At 38.2% G+C, this 22383-nt stretch overlaps 1 protein-coding gene across 1 annotated transcript in view; it reads left to right on the top strand.

The window, feature by feature from the left end:
* GABRG1 (gamma-aminobutyric acid type A receptor subunit gamma1) overlaps positions 1–22383 on the top strand; it is a 65272-nt gene that overhangs the window by 4172 nt on the left and 38717 nt on the right. The window contains exons 2-3 of the mRNA XM_063310473.1: positions 10712–10860; positions 18117–18184. Coding sequence (XP_063166543.1) covers positions 10712–10860; positions 18117–18184 — 217 coding nt within the window. The remainder of the gene's footprint in view (positions 1–10711; positions 10861–18116; positions 18185–22383) is intronic.

Here is a 22383-nt window from a genome sequence, read left to right as displayed (position 1 = left end):
TGGAAAAATCTTTGCTCTGTCTCTCAAGGTCTTTCTCACATACCATTACAATGGTCCATCAAGTTAATCCTGACTCCTGGTGGCTGCAGGAACAAATCCATACAGTTTTCATGGCAACACTTGTGGAAGTGGCTTCCTGGTAACTTTTTCCTAGGCTGATAAAATGTTCTTGGCCAAAAATCACCTAGCTGGCTGTGTCTCAGGTAGAAGTAGAACTCACAGTATTCTGACCCAGCACCTTTAACCACAGCATCACCAAACTAGTTTTGTCTACCTCTCAATTAGGTAGAGGCACCTAAAGTCCTTGCACATCGTCATTAGAACTTTTGAAGGCAATGGATGTTTATCACTGTGCTGAGCATAGAAACACAGAGAAATAGAAGCCATTTTTCCTCATTCATATTTGTGAAGAGGCAAGAATATTTGTCTGTTTAGGCATGTGTCTGAGGAATGGAACAAAGCATTCAGTTATTGATGGGGAAGCAAGCACTGGTTGGCTGCCAACTCTTGGAGGTCAGAAACCCCAAACGCTGAGTGGTTGGCAGTCTTCTGCAAGGTACACCGCAAACATGTAAATAAGCACATAGGTCTTTTTTTTAAAAAGAATTTTATTAATTTTCAGAGTATAGTTAAAATACAAAATGTAGAATATAGAAAAGATAGAATACAGAACTAAAAGTGCATTGTTAGGGAGAAAACAGAAAGTGACTTCTGACCTTCTCCAATGCAGATATAAATGCATTTGCAAATATAATCTCTTACCGTTACAAGCACATAATTCTTAATGTTCTACTGGATCTCAAAACAAATCAGCCCAGATCAATCTTGCATTTTAAACTGCATTTGGAAGGATTTGGATATGGAAAATCTAATCACCTGAAAGTACACTGAGAAAAAAAATTGTTCACTAACAGACTAGTTGGACATATATTATCCAACTGAAGTTAAGCGAGGCTGCATGTCGCAAGGAATCATTTGTGTCTGCTCACAGGCAAAATTTCTCTGGGGTAATGCTTATACTCTGGAGTGCATTTATTGAAATTTGTAAGGATCTGATTCTTCACCAAAGCCATCTTTTTATGGATGTTGGCTGGATTTTCTTTTGTTTTGTTAACACGTTTAAAAAAAAAAATTCTATATATTGTATAAATTGCTTCAAGATTTTCCTGTGCTTTTGCATAGGTACCCATAGTAAATATTAATGATGAATTAAAGGTGCATTAGCTCCGGAGCAAAAGACAAATTGCTTTAAGAGGGAGGGCAAGAAAGTAAGTAAGTAAGACATGACACATGACATCATTGAGGCTTGTACCACATGCTTGTGGGAAAAGGCAGATCCATGTGAGCATGCCTTAATGCAAGTGGATGTCTTGCAATCATCTGGACTGGGTTGGCTCGTCTGTGTAATAGACAAATGGGTGCACCCAAGAATACACTGATTTTCAGACTGAGCAGTACTCTGTCAATGCTATGGCCTTTAGCATCTGTTTAACAAGATTAGGTATTTATTATTTTCTGTCAGAGGTAACAGCTTAGTATAGATTTAGAATGGACGTCTGTGCATTCTGTATGGCACATTAATTAAAGATCACCGTTTGTTGGCCAAGATATAATCAAAGTTGCTATGGTTTCTTCTTTCACTTTTGGTGCATTTTATTTGACTTGGAGCCTCCAGCAATTACTTTCAATTTTATTGGAATGAGTAATGGAGATTGTAAACTTTGGCTATCATAGAATATTTGAAATCCACACTCCTTTGATTCAAACAGAGAGAAAATTACATCCAGGAATTCTGTGACCTTTGAAAAGCTCATCTGAATGAATTTGCTTGAGCTTTACCAATTTGTTTCTCGCATGTATTGGAGAGTGGCAATTTATACCCTATCCAACTGAGGAGTAACTAATCTTGGGCAAACAAATGTCTTTATTTTGTAGTTCCCTTTTCCACCATCTTAATAAAACAACGCTGATAAGCATTCCATAGAATTATATCAAGTCTGAGTTGTCATTTACGGAAAAATAATTTATTTCCTCACAATGCTAAATTACAGCCAAAGAGCTGTGGTTAAACATCTGTATATTAAGTGTCATCTTTGGCTGGCTTGCTTGTGTTATTTGAACACTAGGCCCTCACCCCAATACCATATTATAAACATATTCTGAAAGTCTCTTCAGATTCAAAGCAATTTTCAGTTTGGAAAAAGGAGGTCTGCAGTCTTTTTGGACGTTGCATCAAAGCTGCTACCCTATTACCTCATTAATTGTTGTGCTTGTAATTGGGTTTAGATAACCCAAAGGGTGGTGTAGCTCCCTCTTGCAGTGTTGAGGGACTCTGTCTTGATAGCTATTGTTCCTGCCACCCTGGAGATGCATTGAGGTGACAGTTTAGATCTTTGAGGGAAGAAGGTGAGATGAACCAGCTATCATGATTTCATGTCTTAGAGCAATTTGAACACCCTAGTGTGAATTCTGCAGCTCTAAAATGCAAAGTAGGGACGCGGTGGCGCTGCGGGTTAAACCGCTGAGCTGCTGATCGGAAGGTCGGCGGTTCGAAACCGCGCAGCGGGGTGAGCTCCCGTTGTTCGTCCCAGCTCCTGCTCACCTAGCAGTTCGAAAACATGCAAATGTGAGTAGATCAATAGGTACCGCTTCGGCGGGAAGGTAACGGCGTTCCGAGTCGTCATGCTGGCCACATGACCCGGAAGTGTCTATGACAACGCCGGCTCCAAGGCTTAGAAACGGAGATGAGCACCGCCCCCTAGAGTCGGATTCGACTGGACTTTACGTCAAGGGAAACCTTTACCTTTTTAAAATGCAAAGTAAATAAGGTGAAGGACATAATAAAAGAAAATATGCTTGAAGGAAAAACATCAGTATAATATCTTTTTCCACAAAGGTAGCCTTATATTATAGTGTTGTAACAAAACCAAGAGAGTTTTGTGGTGCCACAGTTCTAGTAAATTTAGGGTTGAAGTCCACGGAACCTACTATCAGAATACATTTTCTTCAGGGTGCCATGTAAATTCTCTTTTGTAAGTGAGGGTAAATTATGTGTTCCTGTGTAATGCTAAACCATAAATGGTAGGTGTCCACATCACAGCCCAAAACAAAAAAAAACTGCATAATGGCTTGGCATTACAAACTAGTCCTAACATATGTAGGATGACTATCTTTAGGATTTCATTTTATTGTCCTAACAGTTTAATAGCTCTTAGGCCAGCGTGATGTAAGAAATCTGAAATCCTGTAATAGCTAAAAAGCTATAATACAACTTTCATTTTAATTTTTTTTAAAGATTATCCTCTTAAAGTTTGCCATAATAATGTACACAAGGCTTGTTTTTATATTCCTTATTTATTACTTTTGTGCACTATATGCACTTTTATTAAAATTGTCAATATATAAAAGGCAGATATATAAATATTTGCAAGTGCATTTTTTTAAAAAAAGAACATGCTTCCACGTAATAATATAAGTCAGATTTTCTAGGATTGATGGCATAATTTATGTTTCAGTACTTATCGAGACTATAAAACCATATGAATATACATCTATGTAAGAATTAGTAATGGATTTTGTCAGTTTATTTCCACCTTTTTCATTTTATATAACATTTCTTAAGCTATATGTTATTACTTTAAAATTATAAATCATTCAGTATATTTTTAAATTATAACCTGTCTGAAGTATATTGGCATAAACTTGTATTATGACTGTAGTAAATTAAATTACACATCCTCTCCAACTTGTTCATTTATTTATGCCTGCAAGTCAGTGGGTACTTACCTAGGAGCAAGATCCATGATTTCAGCTTAATGTTGAGTAGAAATGCATAGGGTTAAACTCCCAATAAACAATCAACATTACTTCCTGCTCCACATCTCCTTCCCTATTAAAAGATGATTCTGTTATACTGTATATATACACACATGCACACACAGGGTATGTATGTATGTATATATAAACAACCTGACTAGAACCCATGAGTAAAGTCCAAAAGGAGCAATCTAAGTCTAGGTTATAAGTGAGGTAGTATCTAAAATTATGTAAGATGTAAGAACATCTAAAATTACAAAAATGTGATGATATCTAAAATATACGTAGAATATGATACCTAAAATTACATAAAATCTAACAATCTCTAAAATTACATAAAGAGAGCCAGACTGATATAGTGGTTAAGGCATCAGGCTAGAAACTGGAAGACTGTGAGTTCTAGTCCCACCTTGGGCATGAAGCCAGCTGGGTGATCTTGGACCTGTCACTCTTTCTCAGCCCTAGGAAGAAGGCAATGGCAAACCACTTCTGAAAAACCTTGCCAAGAAAACTGCAGGGACTAGTCCAGGCAGTCGCCAGGACTCAAAAACTGACTCAGGGGCAAAATAAACAAATAAATAAAGCTACATAATATGCATCTCTGTGTTGTTGGTATTGGCAAAGTGCTAGAAAGCATTTGGCCCAGGAGAGATCAAGAAAGTCACACACCAGGCATTTCTATAAAAATAATTTTATGTACAGAAAACAAACTTATTTAAAGGCTGTTTGCTGAGAGGAGAGATTTCTCTCAGCTGGATATTCTCTGCAAGCCTACACAGAAGGGAAAGTGAAACTAAAACAAGTTCAGGCAAGTTCCTCCCTTTAGGCAATGCAACCATTAACATGTGAAAAGGGGACAGTTAAATTCAACCTCTTCACCTGGCCAAAATGATTAGTTACCATAGCAACCTTAATCTGTAATAGAAAACACATTAACACTCCCCTTTTTATACTACAGAATAAGATGCAAGCCAATTTTATTTGACAACTCTGTATGTCTTTCCATTCACAATATTTTAACATTATCTCCCCTTTGGCTTAACAGAAAGCTACCATCCTTCTTCCTGTGTATTTCCAAACCTAGGTAATTTGTTACAGTTCCAAGGCTTTTTAATGTGAAATGGCTTTTCATGCAGGCTTCAAAATCAAGCCTTTGTTTTTCTGTCGATGTGAACAGCAGCAAATCATCAACATAAATGCACAGATACATACAGCCTTGTTTGTCTTTCTTCATATATACACATGGATTTGCTTTTCCTTTTTCAAAACCAAAATTCTGCAGTTTTTCATCTAATTTTTGGTTCCAGGATCTAGCAGCTTGTTTTAACCCATAGATTGACTTCTGCAGTTCACAGACTAGATTCTCCCCTTTTTCATAGCCAGGGGGTTGCTGCATGTATAATTTGTGGTCTAAATCACCATAGAGAAATGCAGTTTGAATGTCATAGTGGTGAACTGACATTCCTTTGAGTGCAGCAATTTTTAACAGTAATCTAATTGATTCACCTTTAGTAACTGGTGCAAAAGTCTTGTCAAAGTCTAAATCTTTCCTTTGAGTGAACCCCTTTGCAACTAACCTTGCTTTATATTTTTGGATTTTGCCATCAGCATCCCTTTTCAGTTTGAAAACCCACCTACAACCTAGACAGTGTTCATTGGGAGGTAGATTTACCAGTTTCCATGTTTTATTTTCTTTCAAGGATGCTAACTCCTGTTCCATGGCAGAATGCCAATTTTGTGCAATCTCAGGTGGTAAAGCATTCACTTGTTCTAAAGACTCAGGTTCTGTGAATATGTGAAAAGCCTTTACTGTTTCAGCCTGAAAACGTGATGGAGGAACGCCTTTATTACTTCTCTGAGATCTGTGAGGTAATACAGGGCTTAAATTTTGACTCCCATCACTTTCCTGAGAAGCATCTGTCTCATCAGACAGATCTTCAGTTTGCTTTTCTGGTTTAATGTCCTCATCTGGCAAAAGATCACTATCAGCAAGTCCTTGCTGTTCTCTTGTGGTGGTCAGATCAACTGGAGAGCTAGAATTTAATCCCCCCCAGTTTTGTTCAGCAAAAGAAGCGCTTTTGCTAATTATCAATTTCTCTCCCAGTATGGACCTGTAGCTCCTCTGGCTTTGTTCATAGCCAACAAAGATGGCTTTCTTTGTTGTGGGGCCTCCTTTCCTTCTCTGTTGTTTTGGAATATGAACCCATGCAGTGCTACCAAACACTCTAAGATGGTTTACCTTTGGTTTCACACCATAAAACAAATGGAATGGAGTGTCCTGAATCACAGGGTTATACAATCTATTTTGTACATAACAGGCAGTAGATATTGCCTCTCCCCAATACTTAAAAGATAAATGTGAATCTTTTAGCATGCATTCCATCGCATTTTGCAAGGTTCTGCCCTTTCTTTCAGCAACACCATTTTGCTGAGGGGTGTAAGGGTTAGAAAGAATTTGTTCTATCCCCTTTTCCACTAGGAACCTTTTGAATTTGTGAGAAAGGTACTCTCCTCCTCTATCACATACAGATACAGGCCTAGGGAATTTTCCATTTGCCCATGTCACAAAACCTTTAAATTTCTCAAATGCCTCATCTTTATGTTTTAAGATGTAGATAAATGTGTATCTTGAGAAATCATCAATGATGGTCATTGCATACCTTGCTTGTCCAAGACTTGGAGCAAAAGGACCAATCATGTCAGAGTGTACAATTTCCAAAGGTCTAGTTGTAACTCTGTCACTGTGCTTACTCACAGGAGCATTTAGTGTTTTGCATTCTTTGCAAACTACACAATCTAAGTATTTGTCACAGGGTTTTATCTTTAGGTCAGCACACAGCTGTGGCATTTGTGCTATATACTTGAAATTTGCATGACCAAATCTCCTCTGCATCAGGTGTACACATTGGTCATGATATGGAGTGTTGCCAACTGCAGCCTTGCAGCTTGGCTTCCTTGCATTTTGCACAATGTACAAGGCGTCTTTTAATATACCAGTAGCACACAATTTTCCATTTTTACATATCTCACGACCATTTTTCTTAAATGTTATGATATACCCTGTTGCAGCCAATTGTGCCACAGATAAAAGGTTTGATTGTAAATTTGGCACATACAACACACCTTTTACAGTTTCTCCCAAGCAGGATAAATACAAGTCACCTTGTCTCATAATTTTGGTCACAGACCTATCAACCAAAGATACATTTTGTCTTTCAGTTTTAGACAGTGACACAAAAGAGCTTTTACAATTACATAAATGACAATTGGCCCCAGAATCTAACACCCATACATCAGAATTACCCTTCTCAGCAACCTGTGCAATTTGGGTTGTCTGAAGAGCCTTCTTCTGTGTTGCCCTTGTGTTCTTCTCTGTCTTTCTACTCTTGGGTCTCAAGGCACAGTCTTTCTGCAAATGTCCAGCTGAACCACAAGTGAAGCATCATTGGCTGGCTAGTGCTGTGGCCTCAGCTTCCTTTCCCTTCTTTTCCCTTGTTTTCTGGTACTGCAGCTTTCCAGAAGAGATGGGGGGGGATCTTTCCTCTCTCTTCTCCCATTCAGCGAGTAAGCGCTGTGTAACATATGATGGGGTGAGGTCTGCTTCAGGCATAGCCTCCAGGGTACAAATCAGCGTGTCCCATGTTTCATTTAGTGAGGACAGGAGGATATAGATTTTGTGAGAGGTGTAAATTCCATTCCTCTCTCCTGCAACTCAACAAACAGCTGCTGAATATATTGCAGGTGCTCAGGAAGGCTATCTCCTTCTGCAAGGTAGGCTCTGTACAGCTTTTTCGTCAGAGTAACTTTACTCCCTGCTGTTGCCTTTACATATAAGTCTCTCAAAGCATCCCAAAGTTGCTTTGCAGACTGCATGCCTCGCACGTGGACTAGCTGATTGTCCTCAACTCCCAGGATAATGGTGGCTGTAGCCCACTCATCCTGTCTAAGCCATTCAGCACTGGGATTTTGTGGGGTTTGCTCACCAATTGGCAGCCAAAGATTCTCTCTGCAAAGATATATCTCCATCTTCAGGGCCCAATTCAAATAGTTGGTCTCTGATAGGTGCTCCAGAGGCATTGCTGAGGGCTGGGAGGTAGCCATGGCTTCTTCCTTCTTTTGCAAGTCACCTCTGACTTCTTTGTCCTGTAGACCAGCAGTTACTGGAAAATCTCCAGGTGGCTCCAAAGAAAATCTTCACAGGTCTTTGCTACCTGCCTTTAAATTGTGCATGAGGTGTGGAGCTGATCTCTCTATTCTCTCTGGGGTTTTACTGGGCTTACTAGGTTTACTGGGCTGCTTACTGGGCCCATAACCTGTTGGCAGAGTGCTAGAAAGCATTTGGCCCAGGAAAGATCAAGAAAGTCACACACCAGGCATTTCTATAAAAATAATTTTATTTACAGAAAACAAACTTATTTAAAGGCTGTTTTCTGAGAGGAGAGATTTCTCTCAGCTGCATATTCTCTGCAAGACTACACAGAAGGGAAAGTGAAACTAAAACAAGTTCAGGCAAGTTCCTCCCTTTAGGCAATGCAACCATTAACACGTGAAAAGGGGACAATTAAATTCAACCTCTTCATCCGGCCAAAATGATTAGTTACCATAGCAACCTTAATCTGTAGTAGAAAACATATTAACAGTTGGTGATCACTCGTAGCCGAGTTAAGATTGTCTTCCAGGATTAAAATCTTAACAGTGGATTCGTAAGTGTCTGTAAAGGCCAATTCTGGATCCACACAACCTCCCACAGTCTGTGTAGCAGGGACATGGCCTATCAAGGTCTGGTGGATCTTACATGCTGCATAAAACCTAGCCATATGCACTGTAATAAGTGGCAGTTCATCTGTAAGTGGCATCTGGACATAGGTCAAGTCTGAGTGATCAGAATATCTGCTGATCAGAGGGAGGATAAATCTGATTCAAATGTCTGTATAAAAGGAGCAATGAAGAAGAACATGTTTGTGGGTCACTCATTTTTGTATTCATTCCAATTCATTCAGCATCTATTTATTCTTGACCATATTCTTGTTTTTCCAGATGCACTTCTTAAATTGCCCATTCCCCCTGTATTCAACTTATTTTTATGTTTCAGCTGCCATACCTAATTCTCACTTCCATATAACACAGTTGGAAGAAGCACATTCTTACATACAATCATTTTCACTGCTTTCAACAAATATTCCTTGCAATAGACCTCATACTACTGATTACCTTTCTGCGGCATTTGTACATATTACAATGTCTTCTTCCATTTTCTCATCTTTACTAAAAATCTACCAAGGTACAAAACTTAATATATTTGTCCTAGGGTGGTGGTTTTTTTCTTCTTCTGCCATTTATTCATAGCTTTCAATGTTTACTTCATTTTCCCTTTCAAATACAACTTCCCTTATGTTTGAAATATATATTTATTTCTAGATATTTACTCATTATATTATGCACCTTGTCTAACATTTCCTGCAAATATGCAACAACATAGCATAATCTACATATAAAACTAAAGGTACATTCATGTCTCAATCCATGATACATGACAAGTGTTCAATATACATTTGTCGATAAATACACTAAAAAAATCAAGGGGACATCATATACCTTTGTATTATTTCCTGCTCAGTGCTGAAGCTTTTGCTAAACCTTTCCATATATTCCCATGTGTTTTATTTCCATTATATATGGCTCTTCCCATATTTGGTAACTAATCTTCAATTTTGTTTTATGCTAAACATTCCGTATTTCAAGGGTTTCTCTAAATCATCAAGTATACAGTAAACTTTTTGACATTTATCAGTGACTAGTGGGGCTGACAATGACCTGCTGAAGAACGTAAACCTACACTGTGCTTCCCATATTTTGCTCAATGTCAATTCTCACACCCTTTCATTCAGAATTCTGCAAATTCGGGCATATGTAACCATTTAATTGGCTGGCAGTTTTTGCACTCTTGCTTGCTACCTCTCCCTTTGTGAACCCTCCAAGGTAGACCAGACTAGGAAACCAAAATCATGCAGGCCATTATTACTTTTATTATCATGCTATAGTAACAGAATCTTGCAAGTATGAATGTGCTTCCCTCTTCCCTCCCTTTATCTTCTTGAGAACGAGGGAGGGACTTGTCTGAGACATTTTCTCAGATTACAGTTCTGCTCTGGATTCAGATTTCTTTTATCTGACTGTTGTCTTTGTAGCAGCTCTTCCTCCTTTCAAGGCCATTCCCTTGTCCCACAACACCCTTTGTATATGAGAACAATATTGTCATTATTCCTGTCCACCCTCAGCATGAAAATTACTTTGACCAATTTGAACCTACTCCCTTTCTTTCAGCCCAGCTTATATCCCAGGTTGTTTTGGGGGTGGAAAAAAAGGAAGATCCCTGTATAAACCACACTGAATTCCTGGAGGGCAAGCAGTATATAAATTTTTCTACCAAACGAGCAAACATTTTATTCCATACCTCCTGAAGGCAAGAATGCATGAGCAGACATCATAAAAATAAACACTGGGTGTCGTTACTGATCCTAAGTTCTATCACTGGGCAGAAGTGCCAGTATTCTATAAACAATTATCCTTAACCTCTTTTTAATGTTTCTCCATTACTAGGAGCTGTATGAGAGTATAATGAATAATTTTATGAGTTAATTGAGGTCTCTGACTGCAAGTCAGATTAGGAAAATGCTTCTGATAGTTCTGTGGGAAGGTTAAGATTGTTGTCCTAGAAATGAGCAGTTGAATACATTTTTGAAATTAGCTTTTGACTTCATCCATGATCCTAAGTCTTGGCCTAATTGCACCTTCCCCTTTTTATTTTGTGCTATGCTGATGATTATAGTTCATTTTTGTGCACTGCTTAGTTTTGTTATTTTTCCTTTCCAATATTTCACTGCACTACCATTAGCACTGGTAAGGCAGATGATGAGGATGATGAAGACCTAACTGTGAACAAAACATGGGTGCTTGCTCCAAAGATCCATGAAGGTGACGTCACTCATATATTAAACTCCTTGCTCCAAGGATATGACAATAAGCTTCGGCCAGATATTGGTGGTAAGTAGCATTTGTTTTTTACTGAATATGTTATAGATAATTGGGGAATGAAAACACTGTTTGTGACATATTAAATTGCTAGATGCTAATATTTTAAGTCTCCAGTGATGTATCCTGGATATAATCAGAGTCGTCATCGCTTTTCCTTAGGACGGTATGCTGGAGAAAGGGCACCAGCTCTTTTGTCATGGATGGAGAATGAGTTTTGATAGAGTTTTGGTCTCCAGCTGATGGTTATAGTGACTTGCAAGAAGTTATGTCCTTCTATTGAAAGAAAGAGATAAGACTTTTGTCCACAGCCAGGAATATGGGGAGGTGAAGCAGGGAAGCTGAAAGACACTAAGAATCCTTATGGGAAAACAAATAATAACTTTGCAAGATTAATGGCCAGCACCAAACAGAGCTGCTTCCCTACAAGCCTCCCTTGGAAAACTGGGTCCTTTGGTAGACTCAGCATCTTCACCAATATAAACAATTAAGAGGCCAGTAGGTAAGCTCGTCAGAAATTGTGGGGCCTTGAATTTCAAACAAGTTCTCCAGCACCAACAGCCTGCTTGAACTTTCAGAAGTGAGGAAACTGATCGCTAATGTGGATACATTTATTCTGTTTTTTTTAAAAAACTGCCACTCTGAATTAATTGGATTGAAGCTCATTGTGCCTTACTGGGAAAAGGAATGAGAAAAAAAATCGACCTGATTTTCTTCTCTAAGCCTGGTTGGGCCTGTTATTCAGAACCCTTGTAGCATATATGGGTGAATTCCTTGCTCTACCTCACATTCACCCTCATAATGGGGTGATCTCAACCATGGTTTTCTATGGTCTGTCACACTGTTCAGGGTGGCTTCCTGTAGAAGGCCTAAAGTGTAGTCCTCCTGCATCTTGAGAAGCTGCAGGAGGATCTGGAGAGAGGCGGTTCCAAGGGGAATGAATAATAGATGAAACGGAATTTTAAAAGGAAATTGAGAGCAATTAGCAAACACATGGAGGGAAATTTATGGAAGAAGAGTCTCACGTGTGAGGGAGGGATAAAAATAAGAGAAAACAGGAAGGAAATGGAGGAGTTCTGCTCTTCTCTCTCAACTGCCTTCCCAATAATTACCGTCTCACAACCAATCAGGAATTGTTCTACACTGATGTGGGTGCTGAGGCCTATGGCTACCTTCAGATCTAGGATCAGACCCTTGGGTCATGCAGAATGTTTCAAGCATTTTGACTCAAAACATAATTTGTGTGTTCTGAGGTTCCTGTTAAGTGGTTGGAACAAAACTTGGTCATCTTATGCAACATTCCAGGTGTTCTGGTCATAGGAGACAATCTTGAAATGGGCTGCTCCAAATGCAAAACCATTTGGGGTTTTGTTGGAACATGGATGTAACACAGCTACTTTGACCCTTCAGACAGAATGTTTCAAGTGGGGCTGATTTGTTCTAACCTGAAATAAAATATCTCCTGTTTTTTGCAGATACCTACCATTCTGTCCATTTTTTAAACCATGTTTATCTGAATGTCCCTTTTGCTTCCTTCCTCCCTTTCCCCCCCTTGTAGTACATAAACTAGTTTGTTCTTCCTTTTTCCACTGAGTCCTGCCCCCTATTTATTCCTCTGCAGGAAACAGGGAGCATAGTGGCTACATCCATCCCAAAATTTGGGGACCTAGCATTTCCACAGCCCCACATGTTCATCCCTGTGAGAGATAAGGACCTGTTGTTCAATACCACAGAAGGTTCCTAATAAAGAAAATGAGAACATTGCTTAAGTATTCAGTGCTGAGGTTGGTTTTTTTAAGGAGGATAAGAAATGCAATTCTTTATTTAGGTCTCCTCTGTTTCCCTCAGAAGCAAAATAATCTTTAAGAACATAAGAGCCTTGTGGGATGACACCACCAAAATCTGCTTCCCACAGTGTCTCTCTCCATGGTTAAGAGAAATCTAAGAAGAGGACATAAATGTAATAGCTTTCTTCCATGCTGTTCCCTACAACTGATATTCAGTATCATTCTGCCTTTAATCCTAGAACAGTACAAAGGGCTCATCACTAGTAGCCACTGATAATCTTATCCTCCATGATTTTTTTAAATCCCTTTTTAAATCCCGTTTAAATAGGTGCCCATAATCATATATTGAGAAACTGAATACCACCATTTATGTGCTGTGTGCAAAAATAAAGATTCTGTTCTGAATCTCCCTCTACTATAGTACTGAAAAACATTGCTCTGTCCCACTCTTATTTTCAGAACATTTCACAGCAGCAAAAAAGCAGGCTCTACCCTGGATGCCTAAATCCCAATTTATGAATGACTGTAAATAGTATTTGTTAAGCTTTCTCAGCCCTCTCAGGTGTAAGTGGATATAAGTGAATGCACTGTCAGTTTCTGTAATTGGGAGGCATTATGAAGTTTTTGCATTGGATGAGCTCAGATCAATATGAAAGCCTTCTCAAGGACACACAGTAGTTAGAAGAGAGTTTTTGGCAGGAAAATCAATGTAAAAAGGAAATCTTTTTCCATATACCTGAGTCATGCAGAAAAAGAGCACCATTACCCATGCTGTTTAAAAAGAATACCTGACATGGTATTCTCCAATCTGTTGTCCTTAAGAATTGTTGGACTACAATTGGCCAAAATGAAAAGTATGTCTAGAGGAAAAAAAGGAGAACACTAGGCCAAGCTAGAGATGTTAGATGATTATGTGGAATCTCACTGGCCTTTTTCATTACCTCACTCTTGCTGAAGGTTTAGCTGTAGAAAGGCTTGGTGATTTCAGCCAATTTTTGTTTCATTTGGTAAAATGCTATGGTGATATAGATGCTTCACATCACATTTTACATTTTATTCCAGCCTTCTCCCATACACACCTTGCAGGTCCTCAATCTATATTCAGTTTACTCACTGGCTCAGCTTCACAGCTTGTTTGGCAGCATCTGTTTTGGCTGTTGCTGCAGCATTCATTTTTGCAAAAGAGTCACTACTCACTCTTTTTTTTAAAAGGAAAAATCAGAATAATTTGTGCCTGGCCCTATTAATGATTTTCAGCCTGCTATGTCCAAATAATAGGTTCCCCCCCACCCCCAGTAATGTAGCTTTTAAAATAGGAGAGTCATCTACTGAGAAAGTAGTAATAGGCAAGATGATTTGTGCCCTATCTAACATCCTTCTGTATGTTGGGAGGATCCTCTTAAATTTAGGATCACCTTATTTCCAGGTAAATACAAGGGGTATGTGGCGTGCTGGCTCGGGAATTCTGGGAGTTGAAGTCCACATGTCCTACAGTTGCCAAGTTTGAGAAACACTGGTTTAAGGACTAGCAGGCAGGTGCTACCTGTGTGCCTATGCATCCTCCAAAGCCAAATTTTGCTGTGGTTGAGAAACACTGCTTTAAAGTATGCATTTTTCCCAGTACTTTTCAGATCTCCGTTACAGCTGAGGAAGACTGCTTTCTAATCCTTTGTCCAAGTAAGATCAGGAAGGACAGAAAACAGATTCACTTTTGCCCTTGTTCCACGATGCACAAAATCTTTCCCAAAAATATTTGTTGGGCTGCTTTGTAGTGCCACCCATATGTCAAACTAAACACTTCAGAGAACTGTTTCCCCTCCCCCTTTTATTGTAATGTTATAAATCTGATACATTGTATTATTTCAATGCAAATTTCAATGCAGTAGTGTTTATATAATAAGATTAAACATTATTAACATTCTATTAAAAAGCTTCAAGTATTGAAAATATAAAGAGGAAAGTAAAAACCTTATCAGGAATAATTACCATTTAGAATGTCAGTGCTACAAACATAGGATTATTTAACTATTCATCCAAGGATGAGTATAAGATTAAAAAAATAAAAGAACCACTGCAATTCACATCAAAGTAGTAGTTATATGTTAATAGTTTCAGTCTTGAACTAATTACTTAATATTAAGATCCACTGTATTGTTACTTCATGTGTAATATATGTTGATATGTTGATAAAAGGAAATAAAAGGTAGACAAAGCAAATTTAACAAAAGTTAAAATACCTAAAAAGTAGAAAAAAAGGAAAAAGGAAGTAATAATATTTTTTAAGGGAAAAAAAACCCTAACGATTTCAGTGGAAATAGGGGAGAAATAACTGTTTTTTATGACTCCTCCATCTGGAAGGGGGCAAGTGGATATCTTTTTGGCTGAGGAATCTCAGTTGTGGAATAGCTTCCCACGTGTAATGGTATGTGGAAATGACCTTGGGAGACAGGGGGAAGAGATACTGCATAGGGAACAATCAGATAAAAGGGGGAGAGCCCGGAGCTGCATAACGGGCAGAGAAAGAAACTCAGAAAGGAACGTCCCTAACCCATCAGGCAGTAAAAAGAGACGGTGGGAGATCTGTACTTTCAGACTTGCAAAATTCTGTTGATGTAGCCTTACAAGTAGAATTAGCTCATCTGTTTGTGTTTCCTGTCTGGTCCACCTGGTAAGGCTGACATCAGTCTTCTTTGATTTACATACCTAGTACATGGAATTTGACAATAGGACAATGTAAATGGATTCTCCATGCCCTTACTATGGCTAACTGCAGCGTTGGAGAGATAAATGTACGGCCTCATTTTCTCAATGGATTGAAGACCTGGTTATACTTGCCACCTATGAGAGGATTGCCTATAGATGTAGACTTTGTATTGATAAACATAATGAAATATGGGACTCATTTATATAAAATACAGTAGTTTAGGGGAAGCATAATGGTTATTTAATTCTATTGGAAATAAATATAGATATATATTTGCATCATATTTGCATTGAATAAATATATATATATATAGAACTGTAACTGTTCATTGTTGTAATGACATATTCCATATTTTTATTTTTCTATTATACTTTTATCACTTTTTAAGCAGTTTTTTTAATATACTGTATGCATTATATTTGTGTATTGTTTTTTTTTCTGGTGTTATCTAAAAAAAGCAATTGAACATTGATTAAAAAAAAGGCTGACATCAATCTTGCAAGTCTGAAAGTACAAATCTCCCGCTGTCTCTTTTTACTGCCTGATAGGCTAGGGAGGATCCTTTCTGAGTTTCTTCCTGTGCTTGTTATGCAGCTGTGTGCTCCTCCCCCTTTAATCTGATCATTCCCTAGGCAGCACCTCTTCCCCCTGTCTCCCAAGGTCATTCCCACATACCATTACACATGAAAGGCTTTTTTTATGCTTTTGGGCTTCAGAAAAATTGAAAAAAACAAAAACAAAAAACTATATTTTAAAACCTAGTACTCTTTTAGTATTACACTGCTAATTGTTCCCCTGTTTCTGTCCCATTGGGTGGCTACTCCATTTTTGGTTCTCATTTCCTTCTATTCTTCCATACATGCTGACTTCCAAAGCAGTTGTGATGTTACTATCTTGTAAGCTATGGTTTTAACATAAAATAACCTTATATAGAAAAAAATTAGGCTAATCTTTAAGACTATTTTTGTTTTGTTTAGTTTTGCCATTATTTTTAAATGGTACTTTATTGGATCTTACTAATTGCCTTGAATTTAACAGAAAAGGCTAGATAAAAACACTTTTAATAAATAAACTAGCTTTTTCCAGTGTTTAAGTAGACTGTACATAAACTAATGTTTGCAGTTACTGCTGTTACATGATTTTTAGTCATTTTTTATAGAATTGCTTTTATACTAGTTAGAAAAGTGTGTTGTTTTTTTCAAGTTTGCACTTTTCCTTTGATATCTCTGAGTGATGAGTGAGTTTTGTTTTTGTTTTTGTTTAAAAAAAATACCTCAGGAGACACTGACATGGAAGGAGATCAGATCAAACTGTGAGAGAGGGTTGGTAAAAGTCAGATGAAGGCACATTTTTTCTGTTACACCTTCACACAAAATAAGGTTTAAGTTTTGAGTCACTGTCCTTTCACATACGCAATTGATTGTGTGTCCGGTGCAATGCATTGATCAGGAATAGCTGTAGAGATCTAATAAACACAATGTGCCTTGGTCTGGTTATGATTACAGGGACTGAGAAAACTAATGGCTTCTTGTAACAGATTTACACTAAGAATATATTTAAACATCAGTATTGGCCTTGTCTGTTCAACACGTTAATTCATAAGCTGCATATTTGGTTTTACGCTCTTATTTGTAACTTTCATATATTAATCTATCTTTACCGTCTAAATTCATGTTATCTCTTACCCAATCCACTGTTGGTTTCTGAACATTTTTTTAAAATCACTCTGTTTTAATCTATGTTTTAATTTGATTTGTTTTTAATGAACAACACAGGAGCAATGTTTATTTTAGGCTGGATGTGCTGCAAAAACAGGATACTTATATTACAAGTGTTTCCTCTTACTAAATTATAGCTCTATGGTAAACCTAATCTCATAGGTGTGCAAATTAGAGTGTGAGAAGCTTTTCTGCTTTCAGGAGAAGTTCCTGCTTGAACTATAGGGAGTTGTCCTTTGGCTTTTAGCAAATCATTTTGTTTTGCCAGTTTCACTTTAACATCCCAGCAATTTCAGATCACGCTATGGCATTCAGCAACTTCCTTCTCTCCAGCATTGTTCCAACCAAGACGTACATTGGAAGTTGCTCTTTTTTTTTTAATCCATTAAATCATGTCAGATTCTCGAAGACTGACTGGACAAGTCCCTGCAGTTTTCTTGGCAAGGTTTTTCAGAAGTGGTTTGCCATTGCCTCCTTCCTAGGGCTGAGAGAAAGTGACTGGCCAAGGTCACCCAGCTGGCTTTGTGCCTAAGGCAGGATTAGAACTCACAGTCTCCCAGTTTCTAGCCTGATGCCTTAACCACCATACCAAACTGGCTCTCTGGAAGTTGCTTTACATTAAGTCAAATTATTGGTACATCTAACTCATTAATGCCTCCTGTAATGGTCAGAAGTCTTCCCCATTTCTATTTATCCTACATCTAAACTGGAGATACAAGCAACAAGACCTGAGAACTCCAATATTAGAATATATTCTGCTACCGTGTTTTGATCCCACTGTATGTTGTGGGCTGCAGAATAGAGGAAAACATATGTCAGGTAAGCATGGGCTTCTAGTTATTGAAGGCAGACAGGTATATCCCATTGTATCAAAATGAGGATTGATAGCAGCTCCCTGCAATGTTGATGAAGATTCTGTTGCAGATTTAGAGGGCATCTCATGTCATTCTCTGTGCACAGAAAGATCAATTTGCTTGCTCTTATTCAGAAAAATTACATTACTAGACCATAAAGAAAACAATGAATTCCATGTATAATTATGATTATTCTTTTGTTTAGTGAGAACTACCGTAATTGAAACAGATGTGTACGTTAACAGCATTGGTCCAGTGGATCCAATTAATATGGTAAGTTATGGTTACAACAAAACATCAAGGTAAGATTTTTAGATATCTATTTGCTAATGCCTCTCATACTTTGAGTGTGATTAAGTTACAGGGCAGCCTTGCAGTTCTGAAAAAGGGATCGCTGCTTTGAGTAACCTAGTTGAGATGTCAAGTATTATATAAAGAAGCATTCCATAATCAAAAGAAATCTTATTGAAATAACCAACATAAGTGATAATGCTATGTTTTAATTATTCAAATTAGTCCATTTTTATTCTTATGCTGCTGGGCAGATCAAAAATAAATCTGTCTGAAGTTGAATGTGATTTGAGTACATCTTGAATGTTACTAAATAGTGCATTTATTGAACTGTTTAAGATATTCAGGAAAGTAAAACTGTTAAGGAAAAGCTTTAGTAAGACAGCTCTGGTGAATGATCTAAGCTGAGGACTTGATTGGAGCACAATTCTCTTGGTTCTGCTGAACATCTTGCCATCCTGAGCTGCCTTGTGAAAATGGAATTTGGCTTTATATCTTTTTCCAGTCCTTCATTGAAGTTAGGTTCATAAAGGTGGTGTTAGGGTTTACTGTTCAGTCCCATAAGTATTGGGTTATGGATCTGGTCAGCAAGGTGACCCCTGCTGTAGCTCCTACAGGCCCCTTCAAACATGCCTACAAAGACAGTCTTAGCCCACCCATGACCCCTTCCCCCTGCCATTCTTGACTGCAAATGGGGGTGGAGGAAGAAGTGACAACAATACCCTCGTCCCATCCTCCATCAAGTCTTCTCCACACTCCCTACCACTGTGCTTAATTACAAGGCGCAGCCACAGAGGCTAACAGATTTCTCTTCCTCCTATCCATTGCAGTTCCTTGAAAACTGCAAGAATCAGCCTCCCTCAGCTGTGTTCCATCTTCCCCACTCTGCAAACAGCAACAGGGAGGGGAAGGTCAAGAAGGCTTTGCAGATGAAAGCCGAATTAATATGTGGTGGAAAGATTATTGGGAACACCAGCTGCTCTAGGTCAGCAGTTGCATTTCTAGTTCTTTCTCCTTTTCTTTTGTGGTGCATTGGTGTGACCTCACAGCGAAGAGTAGCAAAAGGAACGAGACTTTTTTCACTCTACCTGAGCCAAGTACTCCTTTTTGAAAGTCGTTACTGTAAAATAGGTTTATTCTAGGAACATATTTAATAAAATCAATTTGTTTTATAAAGGGGAACATTGTGCATGCAAATACTGCAGTTTGTAAGAAATGGAAGGAAAGCTTTTTAAGAAGGCAGATTGATTTATTTTACAAGGAAGAAGGTTTCAACCCCTGGATTTCAGCACTAAATGTCGTACCTATCTGGAGCAAGGCATGGCACAACCTATGTCTTGTAACAAAGGCTTTATTAAGAAAAGAAAGGAGGAAGGCAATGCAAGGGAAGATGGAAATGGGAGGCCTAGCCACAATGATGCATGCACACACAGCAAATCTGCTCTGTTGACAGGACAATTCACTACATCAAGATCCTTCTTAATAATATGGTAGAATAATTCCAGCTGGAACTAAGGTCCCTTTCACCTTTATGATTCCCACTAGGATACTGAAATGAAGCCTGAACTACATCCAGGTTTTGAATCTATAATTAGATATGCCCTTTATTAGGACCAGCCAGAATGACTCCAAGCTTCATCAGGCAAGTGTATTAAGTAGTAGAATGAGTGACATACAGCCCTTCCATTCCTCAGGTTGCTAGGGAATCATATGTATACAAAACCCCACAGTCAGCTGAAACTGACCCCTGCTGGTCTTCATTTCTGCCAACCTTGAAATACAGGAAGCATTCAGGAACACTATGAGCCAATCAGTGTAGACTCACCAGTTGACCCATGGAGTACATCAAATCAAATCGTTATTACAGTCATAGACCAGCATACCCCTATAGTACAAAGGACATATCTAGTTGGTGTCCAACTCCTTCAATAATCATTGGTCCTAGGATAATTTTTTTTTAATCTATACAAAAAGGCCACATGACGCCGGCTCCAAGGCTTTGAAACGGAGATGAGCACCGCCCCCTAGAGTCGGACACGACTGGACTTTACGTCAAGGGAAACCTTTACCTTTACTATACAAAAAGGGAAATAAAATAAATTGCTAATGTCCCTATCTATTCATCTTTTGCAGTACCAGCATTTATTTCCTTTTGTCCAGTGTTTTGCAAAAAAAAAAAAGCTGACAGGTTATTAAAGCCAGGAAGCAGCGTGAGGAAAGTCTTACAAAAGTTATAAACAAAAACATTGAAATCTTCTGAAGTCTTCCCAGTTACCAAGCCACCATTCCTCAGTTTCACTTAAAAGCCCTTGTGAACTATGAAAGTGAAATTTTAGCATTCTGGTAATTTGCAACCAGTTAATTTTCCCAACAGCTGTAATTGTGGAGTGGCTAGACTGGGGGACAGGTATGTAACTTCTACAGTGCCTACAGCAAGAAACCAGCTTCATAAACAGGATAGTGAATCACTGTTTGTAGAATGAGGAGAGGCAAAATGGTTGGCTGCAGCCTAGAAACCAAGATTCTCCTGCTGATGGAAACATGAGCTACTCACAGTTTGTAAAGAGCTAGAACCATTCAAAGAAAAGTACCAGTTACATGTTTCCAATAACTGGAGTAGAGATAGAAATAAATTGACTCAGGTCCCCAAGAAACAGGGCAGCCTGATATCAGTCATGAGCAGTTTTGATCCTAACATGATACAGGAATAATGGTGTGGAAATGACCTAATCTGAGCAGCCACCCTGTCATGAGTTAAGACACAACCTGTTAATAATGCAAGCTTGTGATCTGTGCCTTGATAAATGTGTGGAACATTGTTCTTTCCAGTTGGGTACAGCTTTTCTGAAGACATAAATGATCATGGATCATTACATATATTTCAAAAGATCCCCCTCCACAGCATTTTGTTTTTAATCACAGATACACTTTCCCCACCCCCTGGTCTATTACTATATTAAAAATTGATCTGATCTGATATAAACTCTATGCCTACATAGGTACTGCGTGAGTTAATGGGGCTTAGTAAATTATCCCTAGGGTTTTTCCCTTTAATTTTTTATGGTTCAGTCCATTAAACTCTATTCTGTGATTTGATGGCACTTTTAATTTATTTAATTGCAAAATACAAAAAAAAAGCAAGGTGATTTTTGTGCATCAGTTGATCGACGAATGAAAGAAACAGGGTCTGGTTTAGAATTCACTATACTTCAGAGGTAAGTAGGGCACAGAATCTTGATTCTCCTGGCATACTGTTTACTTGATATGTCTATTTTTTAAAACTTTAAAGGAGTATTTGAACATTTGGGAGTGACTAAAAATGTTTTATTTTACTTCTGAATTTCGGCATCTTGTTTAGTAAATGTTATTATGGAGCTTTCAGTGAAACAAAGAAGTTAGGTCAAGAGGGAGAAATGATAGTAGTTGATGTTTTGGATGTTTCTATCCATTAAATTATGAGTCTAAAATTAATATTATTATTTTTTTCCTGTAGAATTTCCCTCCTTCCCAGCCTATACTTTAGTTGCAACAGCTGGATTTTTCTAAAACTTGTGAAGGTTCCCTTTTTCTTCTTTCTTACATGCAAATGTTTTTCATTAACGGTTTTCTAAAACCGCACCATTTATGGTTCTGTTCTTTTGATGTGATAGTCATTTGTGACTGGTCACACCCTCTTGCAGTCATTTAATAGTAGTGCCTCTGACATGTCCTTAGATTTTAAAATGTGCTCTGTAACCAAAAAGTGCCTACTCACTGGTGTATGGAATTTGTCTTGCTTCTGTTTTATGTTGGTGTAAGACTGTTGTGGGAATTATTTGGTTTTGATTTACAGTATTATCACAGTGCTGATTATAGCCAATTCTGTTTCTCTCCTATCACCTTCCAGAGGAGCACTGGAGATTTGGGTTGATGATTAACTGGATAAGATTGAGCAGTTCAGCTCCAAAATGTCCTCTTTTTTTCTCCTGGAATGGAGCAAAAAGGATCGTGTCTGGAACACCACAAACCATCTAGATGATGAAAGGTAAAAGGTAAAGACATCTCCAAGTTGATCTTGATTTCTGGTGACTTCATGGACATATTCTTAGCAATTTTACCAAAATGGTTTGCCATTCTGTTCTTCCAGGATGCTTTTTCAACTTCCCAGTCTAGACCACAGCCCTGGGATTTTGTGATGGAAA

This window comes from Candoia aspera, chromosome 8 (genome assembly GCF_035149785.1).
Source record: "Candoia aspera isolate rCanAsp1 chromosome 8, rCanAsp1.hap2, whole genome shotgun sequence".
NCBI lineage: Eukaryota > Metazoa > Chordata > Lepidosauria > Squamata > Boidae > Candoia > Candoia aspera.
Note: the sequence above shows the minus strand (reverse complement) of the source record. Positions and strands in the feature narration are given on the sequence as shown.